We start from the raw sequence: 24,243 nt of genomic DNA, 5'->3' as shown, positions 1-24,243 counted from the left end.
ATGGAATATTGTGTTTTTTGCCATGCTAAGAGCAAGGACCTTCCTTGGTTACCTATTGAAACATATTTTAGCATTTCCAAACACACCTATGGATACACACAGATATACTATACAAACATTGAAAAAAAATGGTCTAAATGATTAAGAAATTGCTTTCAACCACCTCAGAGTTTTTTTTTCCTCCAGCCTTCCTCAAAGATACACCACATCCCTCAGAAGAGATAGCTGTTCTCGGGAGGAAAGGTCTTTCTTCTCAGGTTAACAGCCCTGAACAAATCAGTCCCAGCTGGGCTTCACACTACTTTCCATGCCACGTTAAAACGTCTTTAACAAGATCCTCAAATTCAGCATTTTATATGGAGCCAAACTATCAGTCATGGTATGAGAAGGCTATATAATGAAATTCCTCAAAATATTTGTGTAAACATATTAGCTCTAGACATTTCTTCCTAGAGCACCACAACTTGACTTAAAGCATTAACTAAATCCAAAGAAACTCCCTTGGATGTTGTTTATGTTTTTATTATATGAATATTGCCTTCAAAATATCCTTTATTTTTATACTAGTTCCGAAGGCTAGGATCCTTTACAAGTAAACATGTTTATATTACATTCAAGAAGGGTAGCAATAGCACGAGGGAAACTTAACATTAAGCATCCTGACTACTGTATTTGTACTGCAGTTAAGTCACCGTTTGTACAACATTTAGCAAAATAATTTTTAGAACTGCGGTTTTGATTTCAGCGTTTTCCAAGTCAGTGACTGCCTTTTGTATCATAATTGTAATTGGAATTTGAAAAAAATACAAATGTAGTAAAAACAACATTTGCTCTCGTATCAATAAAATACTAGTGACTGGATGGGACAATGGGACACACGTCCATCAACAATACAGCTTTCCTTGCTAACATTTCCTGCCCTTACATTTATTTATTGTCTTATCACCTAATGTTGGCCTACATACTGTACCACTGTGAAACAAGAGCTTTGTTTTAGGTACAAAAACAAGCGTTCTTGCAGTCCTCCATTGCTCTCATTGACTCCAAGATGTACTCAGAACACCCCCTTGGTTAATGGAGCTTTGAGTTTGTTCTTTGAAACACCTCTGTGAAGCACAGGCCTAGAGGTCATCCATGAGTGTGAGAGAAGTGCCATCCCCCTGTCAATGTTTTTACAGAAGGCTTAGCCTGCCTCTATTATCACTGTAGATTTCAACTGTCAGCTTGCTGTAAGGATTTCAAAAGCGATATTTAAAATAAAATCATGACTTCCAATGTGAAACTGCACTTTCTCTTGTTACTGTGGATGTGCAAAGGCTTTTAACTGCTACCCATCGGAGGAACTAAATGTAAAAAAGCCTTAGACCTTCTGACACTTAGATCTCTCCTCCACTGCAATGTGCCGAAGATGAAACAAAGGGCACTCCCCAAAGCCCAGAGTCAAGCTGTTCATGGCTTGACTTCTGCTTCAAGACTGCGTATTTCAGGAGCTGTATTCCTTCAGCAGGACTGCTATGGTATGTTTTTGTGCTGTTAAAATTATCTCCACACTGACAGTCTTCTCCTCCTCCCTTCACATTGATTCAAACTATAACACTTCCACACTTCACTCATTCAACTCGGGCCATCCTAAGCCGAATATCTGACATTGCCAGAGAACCAATTAAAATTATTTCATTTCCTTTAAAAGATCACTGATACAGCATGCAGCTCACCTGATCTTCACTCTGCGGAAGACATACCTGCTATTGAAATCTCATAATCTGGGGCTGCACTCCTGCAGTTTGGTCTCATTATAGGCTGCTAAAATCGAGAAGTACAATGAATGACTTGCACAGGAGGTAGTATTCAGATGATCCGTTATGTTTATGATGCCTTATTGCTTCAAACCAGACTGTGCAACCAAAAAAAGTGGAAACTACAGCAACAGATGCCATAATGTGCCCTAAATATATATATATAAAACCTTCCTTAATAAAATTATAAATCCGAACAGATTTTTAGAAAACAATAAAATAGTGTTCTAAAAAGTATGCTATTTATCAGCATATCCTTTTTTGTCACTTCAGTTGATCTTTTTAAGCACAACCTGATCTTGTTAACAACTGTGAATTTGTATTAGTTTTATCTATTACACTTCTGGGGAATCAACAGAATAAAACACCTGGATCTCTTCTGGTTTGCTCTGTTTCTAAGCTACCGAACATTCCTTTAGTAAAAAAAGGTCAGCCATCCTGCCATTCAGGATTTTTTTTTTAAATAAGAAGACCTGCTGTCCTGTCAAAAGAGATTATTAGGTCAAGTGTTCCAACATTTTAGCCGGCTGTGCTTCATTAGGGAACATGCATCAAGTCCGCCAACTAAACCAAGCGTTAAAGAGCAGTTTTTAATTTGCTGGTGTTGCTTAAGGACATTATTTCCATGAAAAATATACAATTCTTTCCTTTGTATTTACTCCCCTCACAGAACCACTTTGAATCGGAGCTTCACAGCACCTGGCAGTTGTTCATTTCAAACCAGCACATGGTGGCACAGTTTATATATGGTAGAAGAAAGATGCCACTGGCAAGAAATCATCACAATGTTTCCAATTTGTAATTGGCGGAAGCTATGATTTAATTTTGGAATTAAAAATTATTTATCTAAAATATGTGCCTAAATGTTGTGCATTTAAAAGGGATCCGGTCAGAAATTGCTGTTCCTTAAGCAAATACCGCAAAGTGAAATTTTGGTGGAAACTATAAAGTACCACACGAAGCCTAATAATATCCGATATTAAAGAAAGGAAGTAAAAGAGTCATATAGAAAGCCACATAAGAAAAGGGTCAGCTTGTACAACAAATGTATTTAAATCAGCAAAACTGTCCACATAAGAGAGTATAATCTGGCATTTTATATTTAAAAAATAATCCATAAATTAGAAACCTGAGAACTGTTCTGAAGGCTTTTAAGCAAGTCTCTACAAGTCTCTCCCCATGCAGTGCTGCAAAAATCCCACATGTGTGAAAGAAAAAAAAAAGTCTGCTTCACTGTAACAGTGTGAGGGGAAGGGTGAGTACACCTAGAAAAACCTAGAGCATATGTAGTGCCAGAGTGTAGCAGGACACGGCTACCTGGCCTGGAACAGGAGAAGTGTCAAAAGCCGGATGAAAAATAACACTGTTTGACTGCAGGATAATGCATTCAATAATCAAACAATATCCATCTAAATTTAAAAGTGGTGCATCATGTCCCAAATACAACTATGAGGAGATCATCATCATCAAGATCTATTGCCATGAAGGTACACCTTGCATGAGCTGATCCTTCTGCTTTGATGTCAAATTGATCTAATTCGTTCAAATTTCATCTTGTTGAAGGGCAACCCATGCTCTGATGAAATCCCTACTCTCAAAGCCTGTTAGTTTTGGGGCAGTCTTCAAATCACATTGATCAGGCTCAAGGCACCAATGTACAGTAGATGGCGATTATCAACCATGGAGCTTGCTGAAGACATGAGTCTACCGGGTCTCATAGTCCTGTTTTGCACTGTCACAAAGATGTGACTCCCAGGGTGCCTTGAGAGCGTTCCCAACAGCAAGGAACCAGCCTTTGGTGATCTATCAGTGGAGCAGTGGTTAGGGCTCTGGACTTCAGCACAGAGGGGCTTGGGTTCAAATCTAAGGTTGCTGTGACCTGCTGCTGTACCCCTCAGCAATTACTCCATTAAACACTCTGCTGTGGAAATTGGTGCTTGTCAGGTCATCATCATAAATCAGAATTGATCGATTTGTTGGGTTAAATAAAAGGTTAAAAAAACACAAGGGCTGCTGGAGTCCATGAATCCTGGGTCTGACCACATATTCTACATAAAAACAAACACAGCCGAGTCAAGAGTGCTCAGTTGTACCTCTGACAAAGGCTTTCCCAGTTTTCCAACCCACTTATGGGCACACTGTGTGTATTACAGCTAAGCTTTAAATATATGTATAAGATATATTGGAGGTATTAAATTCAGCATCTTCTTCTAAAGGATTGACCTTTTTTTCCCCCAAATAAAACAAGAACAAAATTTGTATTTGGAAAAAAAAGACAACCTAAATTTAAACACAGCTAGAAACAGTGGCCTTCCGTTAAACTATGCTAGTCGAGGTGTTTTCCCCAAGCGAGATAATATTTCAAGTAAATGTGAAGATCGTCGGTTTTGTCCTAATCCCATGTATTGTAACTACATGGTTTTCCCCATGATGTGCAGTACTCATATTAGCTTCATAGTTTCCCTCAAGCTTGGTGGGATAGTTTGTTTTTACCTTCAACTGACCCAAGACACTATTGTGATGAACACATTGTGATGAAAAATATTTTCCCTGTGTGCAATGTAGATTAATGGAGAAGTGTGTGCGCGCACGCACACACACACCAAAAACACACGTGCTTTTAAAACCAGAAAATAATAGCAAAACAACTTCCATATGTCTGCGGAAGACATTTAGAAGGGAAAATGATATATGACATGCCATGTGTTCTGCAGAACTGAGCTCTTGGCAATAATGAAATTTTTCACTGAGGAAGTATGTTATTTGCTCATCTTGTATCAAAACCACCCCAACTTTATGATCTCCTCACAGTGGCTTACTACTGACTGAACTACAAATAGCCTGATTTCTGCACAATCCCCATTGCTTCATGCTAATTAAAAATAAAGTAATGAAAATGTCTTATTAATTTATGTTTGGCTGTTGGTATTTTACAGAATACAAAACATACCCCACATGGCTATGACAAAGTTAATATTAGACGCAAGAAAGCAACTATTTGGCAGTCAACCAACAACAAAATTGCTTTTATTTTTTTCTTTCTTCTCTGATTTGAGCTGCTATCTAAAAAATAGAATTGTTTTACCATGTATTATTGGTACAGATGTATTAACAGTATTTCAGACATGGGATGAAGGTGTGACTTTAAAGCTCTACTAAATTTTTCTGACAACCTGTTAATCAGTAAGAGCCAAGGTTTCCCAACTTTAACCTAGTTAACAAATGCCACTTACTACTCATTGTTACAACCTACAGGATCTTCAATAAAATGATTGGATTTTTGTGCCAGTTAAATTAAAGTTCTACAATGGCATTATAGAACCATGGTTTCTAACTCATGCCTCTAAGGTTCCTTGAGAAAATCTTTCTCCCATGATAGGTGAATGAGGCTCACAGCCATAAGCACAACACACACTGTCACTACTTTGACTTCAAACATTTCAGTAATTGTGTGTGATGCACAAACTGAAATCAAATCACTTATTTGAGACAACTTATTTGGTACTTTAGTGCTGTTCAGCGTACATCAGGGCTTGTCTGTGTGTAACGCCTCTTTACCTTCAGAGTTTTTTTTCAGGCCTTTACTCACCAGTAATCATTCTTAGTTATTACTCACCAGAGAGGGGAGGCAGGACAAAAAAGCTGCCAATCGGTTGCCTGATTTAACCGATTGGCAGAGTTTGGCTCTAACAGGCAGAGATATTTAAGTCGAATCAATTTTGGTAGAGTTTCTTTTTTACAATAACAGCCCTAAATTATAAATATTTTGGACACCTAAGAGTTTATATTTGACAGTGACAAAAGACGCCTTCAATGCAGCACAATTACATGTTCCGAAGGATTATATCATTGTTGGTTTTTATTGTTCACAGTGAACAGAAGTCACAGGATACTTGAATCCAGGTATCTTCTCTTTGCATCACAATATTTATTCCACGATGCAAAACATCAAGGAGGTTTTTTTTTAAATATATTTAACCATGTTTGCATTCCAGTGAAGTTTTTTTTCCCCATATAGAAGTTTCTCATATAATTTCCTCTTCAATCAGAAGACAAATTAGAAAAATCAATCTTGATGACAAAGGTATGTTAGATGAACTATCGTAGTTAGTAACCGGAAGATCAGTCCAAAGTGAACTGAATGGCATTTGAGGCAGAGACTGAAAACAGCTGGCTTCTAAACAGCAGCAAAGGTTTGTCTAACAAATTAAGCGCATCCAGCCCCTAACCTCAATAACAAAGTGTGCTGGCCATGGTTTGTATCGATTACAGAGCTGCCTAACAGCCTACAAAGCTCTCCTGACAGTCAGCCAGAGTTATGACACTGAACTGGTAACCGCTTAACCTTCTAGGTTTTCACCGAAGCCCTGAAAAACAGTCCTTACTGACACAGTACTGCACAGAGGTCTGTACTGTAATTATTTCGTTTCCCACTGAACCGCATACCTAGAAGAATCCAAGATACATACAGAGCTGCCACTACACACTTACTGTAAAAAACACACCTGAAGTGAAAAGGCGAATGCTTTCACACATAAGCAGCAAATGTTTTTTTTTTCTTGATATATTCTGCAAATGATCTCATTTTTAAGAGCCGATTTAAAGGCAGGATTGTGGTCAAACATGTATCCACATTGAAAAGAATCCAAACCTTGCTTTCCAGTGGTATATGATTAGATCTCTGCTTTGCATCTTGTGCTAGCCACTGATTTTAAATATTTCCTTAGCAACTGAAAAGCTTGTAAGCATATGTTGGGGACACAGGTGATTTGAGTAATTAAGACTAAATGTACTTACAAAGGATACAAAAATGAATGAACCATTTTTACAATATATTACGCACAGTGAGTCTTTTTTCTCTCAGTGCTTACAGCCCAGGAGGCCCCGCTAGCCTTGGCTGTCTAAAACATCTTCAGAACCTGCTGAAACTATTTGTTTCACCACAATTGTATGTATATAGTTTAAATAGTAATCTAATGTGAGCAACCGGACAGTGGTGGGGAGTCCATCCTTAAAGAATCTTAAATTGATACACAAGAAGTGTTAAATGGAATGCAAAGCTATATCACCCTGCAACTCACAACTGGCAACCCACTGAAGCTAAGCAGGTATGAATCTGGCCAATACCTGAATGGGAGACCTCCTGGGAAAGCTAAGGTTGCTGCTGGAAGAGGTGCTAGGGGGTGCTCACCCTGCGGTCTGTGTGGGTCCTAATGCCCCAGTATAGTGATGAGGACATTATACTGTAAAAAGAAGCGGTCCTTCACATGAGATGCAAAACTGAGGTCCTGACTCTCCCTGATCATTAAAAATCCCATAGCATTGAAAAGAGTAAGGGCACTAATTCCAGTGTCCTGGCCAAATGTCCACCTTGACCTTTTCTAGTCATGGCCTCCTAATAATCCCCATCTATAAATTGGCTTCATCACTCTTTTCTGTTAAGCTTTTGAGTGAAGTTTCCAGAAAAGTGCTATATAAGTGTAATAAATTATTATTAACTGCTAAATCATTGCCATTATGATACTTGAAGTGCTCCACACCATTTTTAATTGCCATTCTTTAAATCAGACACCGACACTTAAATATCCCCTTCCTTTATCAGATTTTTTTTTTATTAAAGTCTCCTGTTTTTTACTGAAACAGAACTGTATAATGCATCTCCTGAAGGGGACGAGAGAAACATCCCTAAAAAAATAAGCGGTGAATCGTCCACACCAACTCCGCCAACGACAGCAGCATCCAGAAGAGGAAGTATCACTTTAGCATCACTAATCCTGTGGAGGTTTTTTCTTTTTTCTTGTTTAACAGATTTCAAACCAAACTACTTCTGCATATGTTCAGCATGACGTTACTTAAATGAAGTAACTGTTACACTGCATTTGGCCGAGCAACCGGCACTTGAAACTAAACATACAAGATTACTAATGGTGTCTCCAAAGTGGAAGGTTTTAATCTTTCTCTAATAGCAGTGTGGATATGATCAAATTAAGTAAGAATTCTGTACGAGGGTGAGATTGTCTTTTGGACAGAGAAGCAGACTTTATGCATGAAAAGTTATTTTAAGGTTGGATGGGGCCCTAAGCAGCTCAGCAGGCCAAGGAAAGCTGGAAAGCAATCAAAAAGAAACTCCTTTCTACCGCCTTTCATTCCGTCAATCATTAGGTCTTCCAGAAAGCTTGGAAGCGATTTTACCTTTATTTTTTTGCATAAAGATGTATTTTCAAAACTGCCACCCTATAGTAAGCAGGATCTTTACTTCTTTCCAGGTTATAATCCCGGTCTCTGTGGTCCACTTTGGCAAAGGTTTTTCTACTGCTTTTAGCGAAATATCGCACGTAATAAAATAAAATAGACCACATTATGGGTTTAAACTGTTCCAGTCTGCCATGCTGACTAAACTGTAATTACACACAATAAAAATGGAATCGATGTATAGTTAGCGGAGTACAACCAAAGCATTTTTACACAGTTGTGCTCATTATATATAAGATGAAGGCTTAATCTGTGTATAAAGTTAGCCTGTATAATAACTTGGGATGGACTTGATGGATGAGTTTAATCGCAGCAACTGCGTGGTGACCACAGAGACTCTATTATTCCAGTCCTACATTCCATTCAGCCTATAAAGATTAAGTCACATTTCTCCTTAACTCATCAAACATCCATGGTATAAAAGTAGGAGGAGAATCCCTTCCCCGAAATTCCTGATTTACTGTGATTCAGTAAGCCACTGCTTGTTCTTCATCTTGGGAGAAACCCAATGAAATTCTATGGTTCTGGCTGGCTGGGTAGAATGTGAAGTGTAATATGTCCACAGGGATTTTAGGACCTCACAGGACAGAGCAATAAAGATGAAAATAAAGCAAGTTTTGTTCCTTTTCCCCAGACAGGGAGAATGAAGAAGAGGAGACTGGCTTGTCCGGCCCGCCCACCCATTGAGCTGTTCATCCTTTGGGGTGCTTTAAGCACTACAGCTGCGTGCAGCAGAACCCACAAGCCTTCTGCCATCCTACTGTCACGCCCTCTGCGTCTAGAGGGAGGTTCTACTCTGTCCTGTTCCTACAGTAGTTTCTCTGTGCTTTTCTTGTCCTTCTGGTGTGTCTTTGTGTGGGGCTATATAATTCTGGGTCACCCTTTGCTCCTCGATCAGCATTGAGCATCTCCTCCGTGGCCTGAGGGCAAAGGTTTTTACCCGACATCGTCTGACCTCCTGAGCCCGAGCTAAACCCATTTTGCCGCTATGCATAAGCTCTTTCTCTCCTGGCCATTCCACAGCATGCCTTTCCGACATCCGTGACACCTACAAGCCACAGATTCTTCCATTGTTCTTGGGAGCAAAAGACCTTTGGTGCACTAATTCCAAACTGAAAATGCAAGACTCCCAATGTCTGTAACTTACAGCCCACCTCACACTTGAATCACCTTTACCAGCTGAGCCACATTGGAGCTCCTGTAAAACAAGACCATTCGCAGACTGGTGCTTATGGGCCAAAACCTTTTTATATACTTTCTCTGAAGTTAAAACCTGCACAGTTAAAAATGCACTGGCCTGGAGATCCCTATTAAATCACTACACATGTTTTAAGGGCTTGGTTCACCGATAATTAAATAACTGTTTCATGTACACAGTATATTATCTGAGTTACAATATTATGTAAGAGGAAGAACAGATGTGAGTGGCAGTATTTTTCATTTTTGGACTATCTGTTTACATGAACACTTGTGGTCTCATATGTTTAGAATCTAATCTGGGATTAAATTAATACTTTTTCCCACCCATTCATTACTAACAAATTGTAAATATAGCATGCAATTCTTCTGGGGAAACCCAAGAAGCCACTGACAAAGACAAACTGGTACTTGATGTGATGATTGGAAAGTAGGACAAATCAATTTGGTTCGGTCTTCCACTGTCATTTTGTTCCTGAACTGGAAAAGGAGATAACCCATGTGCATAAAATATATTTTATATTTTTCTAACAATTAAGATAGATTTTCCTATTGGGAATGCAAATTATTTTGCACCATCTCGACAACCAAAATCAATGTTCATGTTAAACTTTAAAGGGCTTGAAACAGAATAATATTTGTGCTTGCTAAAAATATGGTTGGTTTTATGCAATATCAAACACCTGAATAAAGTGTGTATTTTAATAAAGTGGACTATTATATCAATAAGTTCATTTCCACTTCTGGCCCCTTAAGAAATTCAAATGAAAGGCAACCAAACATTTAAGAATTTCCTTTTTTATATTTCACTTGGCTGCAAAAGCTTTGAGTATTTAAGACTCAAATCAAGCACCCATGGTGATTTATTATAGTGAGCTGAGGAATTTCTGTAATCTTAGAAAGCCTGAGACATCAGCTCTCTGCTATTATTAATCAAGGTGCACAGTATTATCACTCCCCATCATTCCAGGCTGGTCTAAACCTGTTAGATTTCAAGCACAATACACATCTGCAACTCTACTGAACTCCCCCCCACCCCCCTTGGGTACAACAACAACAATTAGAAAACCAACCCTAATTGCAATTAATACATGGAAATGGCAAGAAGTTCAGTTACCAGAGTAGCCGAGATGCTCAATGAAAAATAATACATCTCATTGGGAAAGATTTTTGAATTAGCTACAGTTATTAAATCTCCCACCATTAAGCGCCTATCCAGTTGGCATTTCAAAAACATGTGAAAGATTTTTTAAGTTCTTTAACAAAATTAGCAAAGCATCAGGTGAAAGACAGGTGCGTTTTAAATGTGCTGGCCACAGTGGCTACTCTTTGGAAATGCAATGGCTGCCGAGCCCATTTAGTTGAAATTCTAAATAGACTTCCATAACAGCAACCCCTGCCATACTGCCACGCCTGAAAGGTTACCGATTCATTAGACACTTTACAGGGAAAAAAAAGCATATCTTCAGGTAGATCCATTAACTGAACACACAAAGCAGGTCTCTGGGCATCATTCCCCTTTCAAAATGAAAGGGTCATTTCGTTATGATTAACTTTCTCCTTTTGCTCATTGCAACGTACCCTGCTGTAAAGTGCCTAACACACACAGCAGTGCAGTAGTCTGCTAGACATTTACCAGATTTTAGGCTTGTTCCTCTCCATTTGACGGAATTTGACCAAATTGAAATCTGTTTCTGGCCTCGAAGCACTAAAGCACTCAGGACAGTATGTAATTGGTTCTATTTTTACATGTGGGCCCTGCTGCTCCTGGTGTGAAAGGGTGTTTTTTTTTTAAAGAACAGATGTAAAACTGCTGCAGCAGACCTCACCGATGCACAAAATGCAAACTCCTCTTCCAAGGAGTGCACTGAACTGCATGGAAACATCAAATGTAAAGAATCAGCCATTTAAACAAAAAGGAAGCACCAAATATACAGTATACCTTGGTTTATACAGCTTAATCCTAATTAGTTATAATTACCGATTTTATAAGATGCCCCCTTAATACAGGTCTTTAGCAGGATGTTTTGTTTCCAGCACTGCAAGAGGAAAACTATATTTAGGCACTGCCAGCATCATTAGTGCTCTGTTTTATTAATCCCAGTGGGAGGACACCAATTGAATTTACCATGGCTCACCGTTACAAATAAAAAGGAATGGCATAGTTCCTGAAGTGCCACCCATTTGGAAGCTAGACGACTTTGCTTTTCATTTCTCAAAATTAGCACCAAATGTGTGTTTACTGGTTCCAACCCAAAGGTCAGTTCTGATGTCATTCTCCAAGACAAATTTACACCACAATTACTTACTTTTACTTAAGTTCCTGTATTTGAAACCATAATCGCTTCCATCAGATATCATTTGGCAGTCCTCATTAAAAAAAACAACTTGTTTTTTTTACCAAGAAAATGCATCTGAGAACTGAAAATGTCTCAGGTGAAGGATTTTACATTTCTGTTCGATTTCTGCTCAAAGACCACTTTTACATAAGTCACCTTAAGTAAAGCAATTAAAGACTGCTGTCTTAGAAAAACAAGTGCTATTGTACTTCGGCGTACTGCAGTTCAGGCTGTTGCAGGGCTTATTGGTCTTCAAAACTGCTGAGTCACTACCTTAATTTATCTGATATAATGAGAAACCAGGACATTTTAGAAGAGGGAGAAACAGGTGGTGACTTTCTTGGATTTCCACATTTAAACAACTTTCAGTTGTAACAGGAACTAATAATAAATAAGATTAGAAAGTCTTAAAAGGAGATAATAAAGGCTCTACACTGATACCAGCTTTATGATGTCCATCTGCTCTAGCAGAGTATAAACCGAGGTTTGCTAATAATCGTAATAGTTTGTTCTATGAACTGAGTTTTAGGAATAAGGTAGACCAATTTTCAGAAACCTGGCTTCTCATAAAAGAATTAAGAGCAGTGCCTCAACAATGTTTTAATATACAAAAATTTCAGGAGTTCAACACTGAAAATGATTTCACAGCTCCCCAAGGCACTGTCGAGTTATTTCTTATGCATGCAGTCGTCTCCTTTATAAAAAAATATACGCAGGCGGCTGACTTTTTAGAAACTTTTATTTTTTTGTGTATTATTCCTCCTCCAAAATGGGTTTCAACTGCTGTGGTTAATTATCGCACTGATTTAAAAAAATACATATTAGAGTACAGTATGCCCACATTTTCTACATTAGATGTCATGCTTTGCAGATGAATGAATGTCCTTTTGTTCTGTGCTCTGATCCCTGTTCTGTCTTCCACTTTCTCCACTGGGAATGCCGTTTAAACGGCTCCTTTTAAAGAATCCATGATGAATATCAAGAAACAAGAAATGAAAGCCACAAACCTCGAGCTCTGCAGGGAAACCTCCAGTGCCAGGAGATACCATGTGGACCCAGATACAAATTTCCTTTGTCTCTCTTTTGACTGCAACTACTGAAGAAGCGAGGGGATTAAGGACATTTCTCTTTCAAATTATCAGTGACAACCTGGCAGCTAGAATTTCATCCCCCTTCGCACAGGTCTTTAATCTCTCACTTTATGTTATTGTGCTTCAGCAGCCAGTGTGCCTTTAAAAAAAATAAAACATCCATCTTTTTAATAACATTTCGAGGTTTCTGGACAGGCATCAAACCACCTCCTATCTATACAATGCCACAGCAGTAATTTGGCTTCATTTGACCAACTGCTGGTTCAAACTGCATGATTTAGAACAGAGGCCATTGTAACGACATTTAACTTAGGACACCAGATCCTCCAAACTGAAAGAAGCTTATTACAGATATTTTCTAAAGTCATGTACACTGAGTTCCACTAGTTCCACTAGCGCTTTACTATTGTGGAATAGGCACTGTTCAATTCTTTTCTGTTCATACTGTATTTCAGGTGGTTCTTTTCTAAGCATGCTCTGCGAACGGTCCCCCAATATGAAAACCTCTGCGTTTCATCTTTCAAAGGGCCCAATTTTTTTACATTTTCGAGTGGAGAATTCCCAATGTGGTGGAGGTCTCAACAATGAGTGCTACCAGAGCAGCCCATCTCACCGAGTTGGCGCTGGTCTGGGTCATTGCAGGAGCTACTTTGCTTACTGGATGGTCTCACCTGGGTGTGGGCCAAACAAGTAAAAGAGACCAGATGGTGCAGTGTGTTTAAAGTATGAGGTCTGAAGAGGTTCTTTATTTTCTTTTCAGTTCAAAATATTTGCCAGCTTTTTTTTTTTGTGGCGACTCCTGTTCCACTCTCCATTTTAACTTATGGAATTCTTGAGCACTATTCTCGATAATAAGCGGCTCATGTGCTTGTGTCCATCCCTCTGTACAAGGAAGAAGAAAGACACATAGGAACCATCCCTCTAGTACCACGGCAGTCACATGCTGGGATGAAAAGGTCTCTCTGAGGGGACGTCTACAGCTGTCATTCTCCATCAACAAAGCCCACAACCAGACAACTGCAAATCCCCATTTAGGACTGGCAAATATGCTCATCAAAGGTTGAATTTACTTAAATGCCCTATTTTCTCCCTTTTATGAATTAATTTTGGTATAATGCCTTTAACATGGGTAGATGTTACTGTGCTAGCAAAACGCAAGAGCAAAAGAAAAAGTTTAGAGCTGGATGAAAGATTGGTATAATGACTTGCAGTATATGACAAGATACTTCTGTATCTTTGCACGGTTATTAATTAAAAAGAGAGGTGAATATCTATATACAGGGTATTGTCATTCAATTACCTTTTCTCCCTGCATAGCTTTGCAATTTTTTCTGGAATCCCCATAACAACCGGACTACTAAAAACAGCAAAAAAAAAAATGACTTCCTTAATGACAATTGGCATACCCTACATACATCTCATGAAACTTGATCACAAATCAACGAAGAACTGCAATTGGTAATTCAAGGAACCGGCACTTTCTTTATTTATTGTGGCTGAGCAAACACTTACAACTGCTCCCAATCTGGGACACTAAACTAAAAAAAGGCCCAGCACCAACTGAATATTTTTCCCCCACATTTTCACTGAATGTCATTCTGTTCAGTAACTTCTCATATTTGGGGTTTAAACGAAGTTGCAAAAAGTATTCTTTTCATTTTCTTAAGATCACACTTGGACGGAGTTCTAAAAACTCAGATTTCACATCAGGGAAAAAAAGTGTTCATGACATTTTGCAAAACACAGCTATGAACATCAAAAATATTTCTTTTTCTTGCCCATTGCCAGTGAAGGCAAAGAACGTTCTAGGTTCTAACCTTAAAAGTATAGATATGGTAACCCAACAAAGTAACAGATCTCAAAACAACCAGATATTGAGAATTTCAAAGAAGTCTTTGTTGGTGTTACTGTATGTTTGAAATATTCTTTTCTGCCTTCAAAAAATTGGAAAGCAACAACTTGAAACCCATGGCTCCATAACAGAAAAAAACTATTTACCACATTAGATGAGGGCAGAGGATTCGCTCTTTAATTACTCAGCTTTGAGTCCCCTTTTCCTTGCAAGCTAGCGGCACTATGAAAACTTCTCTTGTCAAACTTCCATAAGAATTTGCGAAGGACCCTTGTGAGAGGTCGTTAATTTTATTGCTGTACTACGCTGGACAGCAGTTTTTTCCACCTCAGTGTTGCTTATCTTCATTGTTTCGACAGCATTTTTGCACTGGTATGAGAAATGAAAACCAGTGCGCTGTTATTTTATCAAGTGCCTGGAATTGTCAACATTCTCCAAAGCAGAGGAAAGGCAAACTGACTGACGGCCAGTGATCCAAACGGCCAGTGAATGCTTTGTTTCTTATGAAAATTGGAAAGTTTGCCGACTTTGGAGAAACTCCATGAATGCAAATAGTACTGTGAAAAACACGTAAATACAGTATAGAGGGGGTTTTGCTTCAGACATCTGAGAAAATTCATTGTGTTCCAGACGCTTCTCAGAATAAAGATTCTTGTTCATTGGTGCCCTTTTCCACATTAAGTGCATCATAAATCTTCAAACTTCACCATACAATTAAGAGTCTTGTTAGTGTAGAGCTACAGTACGTAATGCTCTTAAAACAAGTTAGTCTACAGAAAAAGGACACAGTTTTCTGTTATTTTAAATTGCTCTCTGATTTGGGTCTGTGATTTCAACTGGGGGGTTTTATTTCCTCATTTGTTAAACTTCTTCCTACTGTGCTGGCTCATTACTGTTAGCAGCTGTATTCCTCAGATTCCATAAGCTCAAATGTATACACGTTTGGCATAAACACAGCTTTAATTTTTGTCTAACAAAAATGAGATTTTTTTAAAAAAGTAGTTTTCACTGCCTTTCGCAGAATCTCATTTTACTTACTTGTGCTTGTACTCACTTTCCACCACGGCCTGTTTTGACCACCTTTCTCCAAGTAAATGGACAGTTGAATCAGAAGGGGTTGTCTGGATATCTCGAGATGAGACAATTCCATCTTTCGTCTTCAGCACACGTCATAACTCAACTTGTAGCATCAGTAGGGATCCAAACAGGAAGTATCTCCTACTCTGCTCATCTTTGTTTAGAGAGTGAAAAGTGGTGGCAAAATCCATTTTTTATACTTACGCTTTATGCATCGATTTGTCCCTGGTGCTATAGCCCATCCTGAACAGCAATGTCCTCCGCACACATTGGGCCTAGAAAGAAAAAAGATCAAAATGGACTTGCCAGGTCTGTACTGTACATACAAAATTTACAACCAGAAGCAATACATGGTCAGAGCTGATCTGATAAAGTCTGCCTGTTTGCAGTTCTCTTAAATCAGAAAAGAGAACTCCACATCTGAAACCAAAAGATACCTTAGAGACACATAAGTGCATGTAATTAAATTACACCCAATATTTAAGCAAAGAATGTAACTCCACCAGGAACTCTGTAATACGACCATTCAATTATGTTCTATATACAGCAGTGTCATAAACTGAAAGAATGGAAGGTTATGTGACCTTTCAGGAAAAACAGCGTGAGGGCGATAAAGCACCCTATGCAATACATAAATCTCCAGGCACAGAAAATATGACAAGTTACAAACTGCAATACTGAAGCCCAAAACCAGATTGTTTACATGGTTATGAGCAACAGAACTATGCTTACTCATTTATAGGCCACTTTAGCAGGATATGAAAAACTGAATTCAGTGAACTACACAGTCAGGCTGGGCGTCTCTGAATTCCACAAACCTGTATTAAAAGCATGGTACAAGCCAGCATTACGTTAACATTTCGCATGAAACTAAGCAGATGTACATTTCAAACTGACAAGCTGCATAAATGCCCTGGGATAAAGTCCCAAGCATTTCTCACGGGGAAAGCAAAGTTCAGTACCTTAAAAAAGGCAAGTGGCATCACTGTACAAAATGACCACAGGCTACTGATGCATGTGGCCATCATCATAAGCAGTACATCTGTGATGAACACTTTGAACCAGTCTGCAGATGCAGTCTCGTGGGATTGTGTCCCATTTCTTTTGCAGAGTCTGAAAAAGCATGTGACTGGTCTCTGAGCCCTAAATGTATTTATAATGTATATACACACACGTCACCCTCCAGCTCCCATGACAAATGTTCAATGGGTCTCAAGTCTGGAATGTAGGGCCTTCAGACAGGTCAAAGAGTTTATTGCTTCCTGTACGTAATTTTGGAATACAGTGGTTATTTCAATAATGGAAAATGTCTTCTCTCCCTATATATAAATTGTGTGGTTTTCCAAGCTGCGAAAGGCTGCAGTATATGCTAGACTAATAAATACTGCAAGATTAAAAGATTAGCTTTCTGTAAGTGGTTAAATTTCTGTCATTTAAAAAAGTCATTGCCATTGAAAGCCATTGGATGAAATCATGTAGACACCTCAGCACTCCAGGAACAATATTGGCGCAACTTGCAATAGATGCTGTGGAATATGGGTCACATGCTTTAAAAACTGATAAATACATCAGTACACCTAGAACATAAATCTGCAAACTTATAGTATGATTAAACCAATCTTGATTTTTTTTGTGAGTGGATCACCTATGCCTCTGTTTATGTTTGCTTAGAATATAACAGAGCTTCTAATACAATAATAATGCTCATAATAAAAAAAATAATACAAATGTAATGTCATTACCAGGTAGATGTTAAAAGGCTAAATAGGCCAAATGATAGTTTTAAAAGACTGTATATACAGGACATAGGATTGGTTAATGCACTTGTTTCGAGTCAGTATAGTTTTTGCACAGAGGCCTTGCAAAATTAAGCTTTCAAGTCCCCTCTTTCTTTCACTGCAAAAAAACACATTTCATGCAGCTTAATGCATTAAACGTTGAGCAATAACACAGCATTTCCATTTTCCCTAACCTCCCAGTTTATTAACAAGCATGCCGTGTACACAGTACACCTTCTGTGTGTTCGAAGAGCCTCCGAGTCCTTTATACAAATGCAGATGAAAACTTCTGTTTTGAATGAGACATTTTTAAATAAAAAGCACTTGTAGCCTTTTTCAAATTGTCTTCATACCAGCCAGCTGTATTTATTTCATATCTAATGAGCAAAACGTGTCCCAGAGCCTGACAAACATTTCACTAAAGGTTTATAACAGTTCACCGAAGGTTCAGAACAACAACATTCTATGATCAGTTGTTTTTCAGAAAATAACAAAACCAGGAGGAATACATGGGCTGCGGCACTTGCTAATCACTCAGTCAGCCTACCATTTGGCAGACATGACTCCATCACTCTGCCAAGACCTGGTTATTTTCTAGAGGCTGTTGTGTTAAGACTAACATGGAACAAAGGCATGGATTGCTTTCATTGAGTTTTATTTACTCATTATTACTGTCATGCAAGGCCTCTCTTATTCCACATTCCTATTGTACAAATGTACAAGGAACATTAAAAAGCCATATTGAATAATACCCACCTGAACTAATATTGAATAATATGTACACTCAAATACAAAAAGGTAGCATATGTAGATAAAATACCACAGAATCTGAATACATGAGATTACACAATAAAGCAAAGACAAAATGCAACATATAGCAGCTACATTGAGGGAAGTAAAGATTTTGAATAGGATATTCCCATGCTGCAAGAATGCAAGATACAATCACACAAGAACAACACAAGGTGATCATGACTAGATCTTTATCAGCCCTATAAGAGTAATGCAAAGATTTTAGTGTGAGGAATTCTAGCCTAGACAGCCATAAAACCCCTCATCAGTCATTTTGCTTTTCATCCCCTATTTTGGAACAACATCTTTGTATCATACAGCTATACGTGCAAAGGAGAGATTAAGACATTCTCAATAAGAAGCACTTGCTGGATAATCTGCTCTTTTTTTAAACTTCATGCCCATAGCACTAACAACTAAGCTAGACAAAAACACAGACAGGCATCTGTTTCACTACAAGATCATTCACTGGCAAGCCAAAAGCAATCCAGTTGCCCTGTCCAAAGACACTCATACATATTGAAACCCATTGAACCACGGTGCCACAGCCAGGGGAATCCTGGTCATATTCATCTAATGACATGAGCCCACATTCACACTAGTGATATCTGGTCTCTAGGAATCCCCTGTCTTACTGATTGAGACACATGGTAGCCAGAAAAAATAATGCAAAGCATTTTTGTATCAATGCTCTAAAGGAAGATAAGATCCAATATCTTGTTTTTAAAGGCATAGAAAACTGCTGTGTATTAATTGTTCCAGCTTATTAACACAGATTGAAACCACTACTAGTCTTTTGTGCAAGAGTACAGGTGTACTGCAAATTCTCTCTCCCTGGGGGCAAGAATATCAGACATCAGCATACAGACACATTGACAAAAAGGGGGGCCACTTACCGAAAGGAAATTTGTCATTAATGTTCAGTTGAAGAATGACTAAGAAATATTCACTTACAAGCAGATTTGTTTCTTAAAAGAAATGAGTCAGATAGTGACTGAATGCATGCCTTGTCAAGTACCAATGTTCCTTACAGTGTATGACTACTTTTTTGCTGTTGCTGCTTAGAATGTTATTCAAATATTTCACAAGATTCATCAAATGGCAATTAAAACAGGAATTCAGGACTTGGATTTCCCCAACGTGGCATATTCCAAATCATTTATAAGAATCCATGTTTCATAAGAGAAGCGTGTACGTATTATTGCATTTTATTCCTTTTATTTGGAAAAAACAACCACAACAATTCCTACTAAATCTTGACAGATTTTCAGAAACCCGGATAAGCTCCATAACTGGATGTTTGCTGGTTTGATTATGTATGATAATGACAAAGATGGGCCTGCACAGTGGCACAGTGGTTAGCACTGTATAACAGCACTGGGTCCCTGGGTGCTCTCCGCATGGAGTTTTTATTTTTGCCCCATGGGTTCTTTCTAGGTGCTCTGGTTTCCTCCCACACTGCAAAACATACTGGTAGGTTCATTTGCATGGGTGGCTCTGTGGCTAAGGATCTGCGCCTGTGGCTGGAAGGTTGCTGGTTCACATCCCCATGGCCAGCAGAGGAATCCTACTCCATTGGGCCCCTGAGCAAGGCCCTTAACCCCAACTGTTCCAGGGGTGCCGTACAAATGGCTGACCCCAAGCTTCTCTTCCTGTCTGTGTGTCTGATCAAGAGCAAGTTGTGGTATGCGAATAGACAATTCCTAATACAAGAAATGTTATATGGCCAATAAAGTGATCTTATCTTATCTGGGAAAACGGACCCTGGTGTGAGTGTGACTGTCTGTGTCTGAGCCCTGCAATGCACTGGCATCACATCCAGGGTGTATTCTGTATTCTGCACCTGTTGCTTGCTGGCTCTGGGACTTCTGTGACCCTAAATTGGGTAATTGTAAACCTGAAGTGTTAAGAAATTGGATGTATAGAATAACAAGGTGCATTTTAAATGATTATTTGTCTTTGTAGTCTTGCAATCTACTTGCGATCCTGATGGTAAGACATTTTTAGCTGGAAAACATACATAAAAGCTTTTCAATGAGTCTGACACATCAACAGTTTCTCATGTTTGGATTCTACCTTTAAGAAGGGAAACAAACCGAAAACACGAAACCTATTCTCTCCTTCATGACAGCTGACTAACAAATGTGAGAAATGCCTTAATGATGTGAGAAAATGTTCCCAAAGATGTTCAGACCTCAGAAGACTTATCAAATCCTATTAAAATCCCCCCCCCCAAGAAGAATGAGATGTTGACCAGTACTCCATCTTAATTTTCACAAAGCAGTAATACAGTTAGTTATCTACTGGTATAATATATTAATTATATTTAAAAGGCATGCATGATGAATCCAGCATGATTGGTTTTAAACTGCCACATCTGGCAGTTTTGGGGGTTTCCAATGGAAATTAAATATGAATTTCATTCTAAGAATTAAAAAAAAAACACAAGAGGACAGGAACTGACCGATCTTGCTAGATCACTTGCCAGTAGCTTATAGGTATGAGGATCCTATCCAGACATGTCTACAAGATGGTTGGGAATTAGCGTCAATTTAAATAACTACCTATACAGTATGTTTCATGGAGTTTCATACAAAGTTAAGGGAGGAGGTCAGATCCTAATCTTGCCCACTTACACCTACCTACAGAACATATAAATGCACAATCTTACTTGTTTTCTTTGAAACCTAAAGGATTGTAGAAGTGTGGAACAAGCTAACCAACCATGTTGTTAAAGTTGATACCCTGGTTTCTTTCAGGAAATGACTTGATAGGATCCTTGGATCAATTAGTTTCTAACTCCCAGATGAGCTAGACATGCCGAAAGTCATCATTTGTAACTGTTCTTATGTTTATTTTCGCATCCCTCCCTTCACTCCATCTTCATGTCCATGAAGTTTTCATTCTTACAGATGTTTTTGCCAGGCAAGTACAGTACCAAACTACTGAACTATCATCATCATCAACTCCCACAACACACAGTTAAAAAAACTAACTGAAATTTGTTTGGCTTGGGTACAAAGGGCTTGGTGTGAAATCAGATACCAAAATGCTTCCATTGTACAGTTTTCAGGTTACCTGCTTGATTCTTTTGCAAGTGATGGGTATATCATTTTCATTGCACATCTATATTATTTCAAATTTCGGGCTTACTGCTCAGCTGCATATGATTTAATTTACTGAGGAGTACAAATTCAATTCACAGAAACAATCCAGGAGGTCCGATTGAGGAAAAACAAATGACAGAACTCTTGGGATTTGGGGTACCATGTTGAAACCTAAGAAGAACAAGGGGTTGAGATCGGTTACAGGGGTTGGAGAATCTGTGCTACAACAACTTGCCCAATCGGCAGATGGTCTACATGAGAAAACAAGTGAGCAGTACAGAGTTTGAGCTTTCTCAATTAAATCCCTAAACAGGAATTTAACAAAGGCATTTTACCTGCAAACCTGTAATACAATAACCAGCTAATCTCTCTCTTTAAAGCTTTTAGAGATGTGTTAAATTTATGGACAGTAATCCATCATCCCTTGTCATCCATATGTCTCCCTTAGTTAACATTTCCCCCCCCAAAAGAAATCTTGGATTTTGTCACATGGCTTTTCCTGTTTGATTGGGATTAAATCAGACCTTTCACCCTCCTGCCACTTACACATTCAAAACCCATCACACAATGATGCCTGTCAGTTAGAAACAAGCTTATTTCCATCTTCATACCAGAAACCAGTCATTCACTACTTTGTTTCCATTTGTGGCAATTTGGTGAGTGGATCACAATTTTCATTAATTTATCATCCTCTTGTCCGCTGCACTGTTGCATATGAACTATGCATAAATTAACAAGGACAAAGGGCTGTTTACTATGACCTGCTGTTGGATCTTCCCTCCCCCAATGTAGATGTTCTACATTAAAAGAAGAACTTGGAATTAATGCAAAAACTAGATTAGCAGTAAGGGTTAAAATGGAAAATACTGTTTAGCACGCTTCAGAAAAGTGTTATTTTTTTATGTTTGCATTTGCAAACTGCTGTCAAAACCCCTTCTTAAAATTTAAACAAGCAGCAAAAATGCCAACATTCGAACAACAGTCTTTTTGTGAATACATATGCACAATGCAATCCTCACACAAACATGTAATTCATACATCTGCAAGACATAAGGCATAATACACTTAAATGTAGCAGAATTTCCATATTAGAATTGTGTAATTTATTTAAAACACAAAAAACATTATTGTTGGGAAAGCTAACCAAGTGTATTCTGATTTTCCCTGACATCCCACAGTTCCACTGACATTTGTACCTACTTAACTTTTTACCTCACCCTTGAAGGCTGATTTGAACAATGCATAGATTACTCCTGGCAGCGGGTTCAGCGTCTGTCATTCAAAGACTTGACAATATTTAACATTTCAGCATGACATTAGACTACAGACAATGTACATTAGATCTAAATCTGCATAGCCCACATCATAAATCTCTTATCCAATTAATCATTGAATAATTGATTACTAAATGTGCGTATTGATATAATATTAGCAGGGACCCCGCTGGACAAAGAGGGGGGAAATCATCTTACCCAAGTAGACGCCTCGAACCTGCAGCCCTGTGTTTGGAGTCTCCGTTGGTAACAGAGCTCTGCCTGGAATTGATCCGGGCTCTGTGCTGGGATGGATAAGTCACTCGCTGTTTCGTGGACACTCGCGTGTTGTCCCGGGTTAAGGTAGCGTTGCCGTGATGGGTCACAGCATCCTTTTCTTGTAGTGCAACGGGGATGCTGCTGCCCACGACCGTCGTGTGTCTGTTTCCTTGCGTTGACGGGGCATTTCTGCTCTGGGGTAGACGAGGTTGAGTCCCCCTTCCTATGGGCGAGCTATTCTGGTGTGTCCGGTAGGAGGTTACGCTTGGTGGTCTGGCAGAGTAGCCGTCTTTGGTTACCTCTGCACTGTCCCCCTGACTCCTGGGTCGCGCTAGACCCTGGTCCCAGAGAGTGCGAGTGTTTGCGCTGTCCTGTTTTCCACCTGTCAAATCCCTCTGAGTGTCACACATTCGTACCAGTAGTACAACAGTTAATACCCTCAAAATTAAAGTGCCCAGTCGGTCCATTTTTAAACGTCGAAACAAAACAACCCACAGAATCAATTATCCAATATCAGGCTGAAATAGCAGCTGGTTTCAATTACGCTTAACAAGATTCACTTTTCACGAAAGTCATCCGCATTCATAACCTCTCTGTGGGTACTGCAGGATTTTAAAAAATCGTCAACAAAAAATAACTGGCGAACGAGAGAAGGGTAGTTTGATTCCTTCGTTTCATAATGCACAGGTAGACGCTCATTACACACAGTTACTGAACTTTTGTACCACTCGTCAGATTCTAAAATACTTTTTTCCAAGCACGACTTGTTTCTATAAAATCAATTTAGAATAATATATATATAACATAGTTCTGTAAAATTAATAGTTTAGCGCCTGTGGTGTAAATCATTGGTACACTTTTGTGCTTATCCGCCTGTTAAATCTCATGTTCCTTCTCCAAAGTTAAAAGGCAACTGCAGAGATGCGATCGAAAGGCTAAAGCAGTCCCACAGCTCCGAGTGAAAGTTCTCCTTGCAGTTTAAATCCAGCGAGCGCAGATGTGACCACCTCCTTGGATCTGAAGTCACCGGGAAATTTTTGAGGGTTTGCATGGGTTTTATTTTCGGAAACTCCCACTTTTTTGTCTTTTTGATTCCTGCATGCTTAAGAGACGCTCAGCCCCCTGAAGCCAGTCGCTCTCTCTCTCTCACTCACTCTCTGTAGTTGGGAAAACGATGCAATAAAATTTAAATAGGAACAAATAGATTAAAATGGGGATTTTTAAAAGTTTTTGGCAACACCCGCTTTTGCACAGATAGATGGATTAACCCCTTGGGGTGGAACCAAAATTATGTCACGGAGCAGATGCATCCCCTCCACTAAAACTTTTAAATATACATCGCGAACGATGCGGCTTGGTACTGGCAATCCAGCGGTTTAAGGATTATTTACTGTATCTGATGAGGGTCAAGAGGCAAAAACAGCAGAAAG

At 38.9% G+C, this 24,243-nt stretch overlaps 1 protein-coding gene across 3 annotated transcripts in view; it reads right to left on the bottom strand.

Annotated features, from left to right (window-relative positions):
* The window catches only part of LOC102688782 (latent-transforming growth factor beta-binding protein 2), a 128,145-nt gene extending 104,216 nt beyond the window's left edge, over positions 1 to 23,929 (bottom strand). For all 3 annotated transcript variants that reach the window (XM_015350349.2, XM_015350353.2, XM_015350352.2), the window contains exons 1-2: positions 22,754 to 23,929; positions 15,809 to 15,879 (exon numbers count right to left, since the gene is read on the bottom strand). In XM_015350349.2, coding sequence (XP_015205835.2) covers positions 15,809 to 15,879; positions 22,754 to 23,280 — 598 coding nt within the window. In that variant the 5' untranslated portion in view covers positions 23,281 to 23,929. The remainder of the gene's footprint in view (positions 1 to 15,808; positions 15,880 to 22,753) is intronic.
* Positions 23,930 to 24,243: the final 314 nt, after the last annotated feature.

This window comes from Lepisosteus oculatus, chromosome 8 (genome assembly GCF_040954835.1).
Source record: "Lepisosteus oculatus isolate fLepOcu1 chromosome 8, fLepOcu1.hap2, whole genome shotgun sequence".
Taxonomy (NCBI): Eukaryota; Metazoa; Chordata; class Actinopteri; order Semionotiformes; family Lepisosteidae; genus Lepisosteus; species Lepisosteus oculatus.
Note: the sequence above shows the minus strand (reverse complement) of the source record. Positions and strands in the feature narration are given on the sequence as shown.